Raw genomic sequence first — 3,623 nt, 5'->3', positions numbered from 1 at the left:
ACTGCAGGGCTCGGGCTGCACTTATCTCACTGCAGGGCTCGGGCTGCACTTATCTCACTGCAGGGTTCAGCTGCTGCTCCTTTTTTCTTCAGGAAGACCAAGAATTTGAGGTCAGCCATGAGCACGTGGTGAAAACAGTCTTTAAAATGAACAACTGAGTTACTGAATGAATAAGTGAATAAAAAATCCTTCCTTCATCTGGATCACTTCCCTTTATACCTGTCACTGGGAAACAGAGTAGTGTCTGGGATCACAGGCTTTGGAAACACTGGTTTATAAAGCAATTTTTCAGCTCTATTCTCTATTATTGTTCAGCTTCATTATAAACTTGACCAAACGTTAAAATGATTTCCTTTAGAAATATAAATCTAATGGTGTGCATAGGAATTAAACACTGACAAACTAACAGTTCTGTTTTCTGGAACACAAGTAAATTTCCACAATCTGGGCACATGTGTAAGCAAAGATTAGTTATCAGAAGTACTCTACAGTTAGGTTAGCATAGATGTATTTGGGTTATGATTTAAGAAGGGTATTAGAAATCTGATAAAGGAAAGTGGAAAACTGATTAAGCTGATATAGTCAGGAAACTAAAACCCTCAATAAATAATAAACTGGTTTGTGTGTATATACATATATATATATATATATATAAAGGAACTAGCTATTTTAATATAAATGTTAAAATGGGTAAAGATTCAAATAAATATACAAGTTATTAAGAGAAAAAGTCTTCACTGGGTTCCTCTTTCTCCATGTAGTATAAGAGATGCAACTCTTTATAAGCATAGTAACAATCATTTAGTAAATGAAGATGACAAAATTCATAGGTCAAATAATCAAAATTTATCCTCAGAGTGTAGGAAATAGTTTGTGAATCTAAGCCCCAATCTCTTAAGACTTTAAAAATGCCGTATGTGAACTGCTGTCATACTTATAAACGCGGTATTGCTCATCTTTTACATTTTTTCTCGGGCTATCAGTCTCTTAAAATAATCATCGATATGGAATTTTGACCTTAGGGAACATCAAAAGCAGATGGAAGTGTTTCTGAGGTTCTTTAAAGGCTTCCTTTTCCATTTTTACAAGCTTAAGGTAACTTTATTTCCATGGCAAAGGAAGACAATGAGGCCGTCAGGAACTCAGTCACACCAACCCAGGCCACAGCCCTGCCCCCACAACAGCACTCTGGAGGGCACTCACCACTGGATAATCTCTGTGATCTGGGCTTCCCAGTGGGCAACTGATTCTTTCTTATCCGCTAGATCTTTGACCTCTTCTTCTAAGTGCTGGTTGCGCAAACTTAAGCTCTCACATAGCGAAGTTAGCTGGAAGGCAGTGTGAAGGCATGAGCGGCTGAACAAGACATTACAGTACTCAGACACCTGTTATCCCACCTAATAATGCAGAACCTTCAACTAAAAAACTGTTTGTCTTTTTATTATTTTATACCACACTGAGGACACACTGAAGAATTTGGGAACAATGGACACTTTGAAATTTCCTGCTTTCTTTGTCTTTTGCCAAGCCCTACATGAAATTGGTCTTAATTGTGAATATTCATCAACTTGAAAAAATTATCCAATTCCTCATGCCAAATCCTCTTCCTTCTTCCCTCACTCCCACCTCCCTTTTCTGCAAAGTCCTGTTAACTTATAAAATTCTTATAAAGAATTACAAGCACATAAAAAAAAAAAACTGGTTGTGAGTCACCATGTGTGTGCTAGCAATCGAACCCAGATTCTCTGCAAGAACAAGTGGTATTCTGGCCAAGGGGATAAAACACCCTCTTCTGGCCAAGGGGATAGGCACTGTATGCACACGATGTACAGACATATAGGCAGGTAAAACATCTATATACATAAAATAAAAATAAAGATTATTTAAAATATAAAAGGAAACTGTACAATGAATACTAGTTCAAAAGAATGAAGAAACTGAAATAAAATAAATAATGTACTCAACAGTAAAAGAAATGGATATTGTAAGTGAATTCTCAAGAGCCCAACACACAGCTTCAACCACCACCCCACCTCATACTCCAGGAAAGAATGCATTTTTTATTATATAAAATTATCTGTAACATATATTATTTTGAAATGAGGCTCTTTCGCTTTAAATATAAACATTCTGTACCTAAATTTAAACTTGGGGCTTAGAAGATGGCTCAGTCAATACATTTTTGTTGTGCCAAGTATGAACACCTGAGTTCTGGGCCTCAGGACATGTGAAAAAAGCGGTGTGGTGGGATGCATTTGGCACCTGCATCTGGCACCTCCATCCAGCACGGGGTGGAGTAGGAGACTAGTTGCTCACTGTCCATCTAGTTCACCTGAAGCAGTGAGCTCCATCCAATTTCAGCTACAGACCTTAGCTCAAAAAGGGGCGTCTGGGGGAGGGGGAGAAAGATCTACTGAGGAACATACCCACTGTCAACTTCTAGTCTCTATTCCATCTACCTGTGCACACACATACACACAAATACCATAGAAACATTTGAAAACAAACTTCCTATTGTTGAAATTTCTATTTAGAAAAAAAAAAAACTAACCTAGGTTTCTTATGTTAAATCATGATCCACTGAGAATGTGACATAATTGTTTGACATGTCTTACTTATTTTATTTGCAGGTTTCTTCATGAAACTCAACATTTAACAATTTACAAGGGCCGTTACTTTGTTTCAGTGTGTGGAATGTGCCTCCTCTTTTCTCCTCCTCTCCCACTGAGGCTCAGCTCTGTCTTACCCTCTGAGTGACTGGTGTCTTCCTTCTCTGGCTGCTTTTAGAATCCCATATTGGTTCCTGCTTTGGGCAGTATTGTGACTCAGCAGCTTTATAGAATCTGGCATTTAAAAGTGTATGCCTGTTTACACAAACACACACACAGACACACACACACACACACACAAACACACTTTGGATAATCTAGGTCATAAATTCCTTAATATTGTTTCTACAACAGTCTCACCTCTCCTTTTGAGAAAATATTTGCATGTTAGTTCTTCTCATCACGTCCCCCACACTTCTATGTCCCCCTTTTTGTTTTGTTTTTTATTTTTTTGAAGACCTATCCAACCCTAGTCTTTTTTGTTTATTTAGTTGTGAATTTACTGTTTCCAATATGTTGGTAAAACTTTCTTTTAAGCATTTTGGTAATTTAATTTTTCAAAATTCTGATTATTCTGTATAAAATCCAGTTATTTGTTTAAATTCTTCATTTCATCTCCTTTCTCGGACATATAATAGAGGTTGTTTTGTTTTGTTGTTGTTTTTGGTTTTTCGAGACAGGGTTTCTCTGTATAGCCCTGGCTGTCCTGGAACTCACTCTGTAGACCAGGCTGTCCTCAAACTCAGAAATCCACCTGCCTCTGCCTCCCAAGTGCTGGGATTAAAGGCATGCACCACCACTGCCTGGCTATAATACAGTTATTTTAACATTGACATATACTCATTTTGAATTTGTAGGGAGCTGCTTGGATACGATCGATCGTCAGCGGCGGCCCAAGATGGCGGATATCTGTCAGACACAGGCTGCCTTTTACGGGGCTGAAGCGGGGAAGAGCAAGGCTCCGAACAGCCTTAATTCTTTCCCCCTGCCCTAGGTGAGCTTGTCCTGTGCCTC

General features: G+C 38.5%; 1 protein-coding gene across 10 annotated transcripts in view; it reads right to left on the bottom strand.

The window, feature by feature from the left end:
• The window catches only part of Cdc42bpa (CDC42 binding protein kinase alpha), a 210,120-nt gene that overhangs the window by 57,969 nt on the left and 148,528 nt on the right, over positions 1–3,623 (bottom strand). For all 10 annotated transcript variants that reach the window (XM_031391080.1, XM_031391090.1, XM_031391084.1 and 7 more), the window contains one exon: positions 1,204–1,328. In XM_031391080.1, coding sequence (XP_031246940.1) covers positions 1,204–1,328 — 125 coding nt within the window. The remainder of the gene's footprint in view (positions 1–1,203; positions 1,329–3,623) is intronic.

This window comes from Mastomys coucha, unplaced genomic scaffold (assembly GCF_008632895.1).
Source record: "Mastomys coucha isolate ucsf_1 unplaced genomic scaffold, UCSF_Mcou_1 pScaffold1, whole genome shotgun sequence".
NCBI classification, from domain to species: domain Eukaryota; kingdom Metazoa; phylum Chordata; class Mammalia; order Rodentia; family Muridae; genus Mastomys; species Mastomys coucha.
The sequence above is the reverse complement of the archived record's forward strand: the minus strand, read 5'-3'. Positions and strand labels throughout refer to the sequence as shown.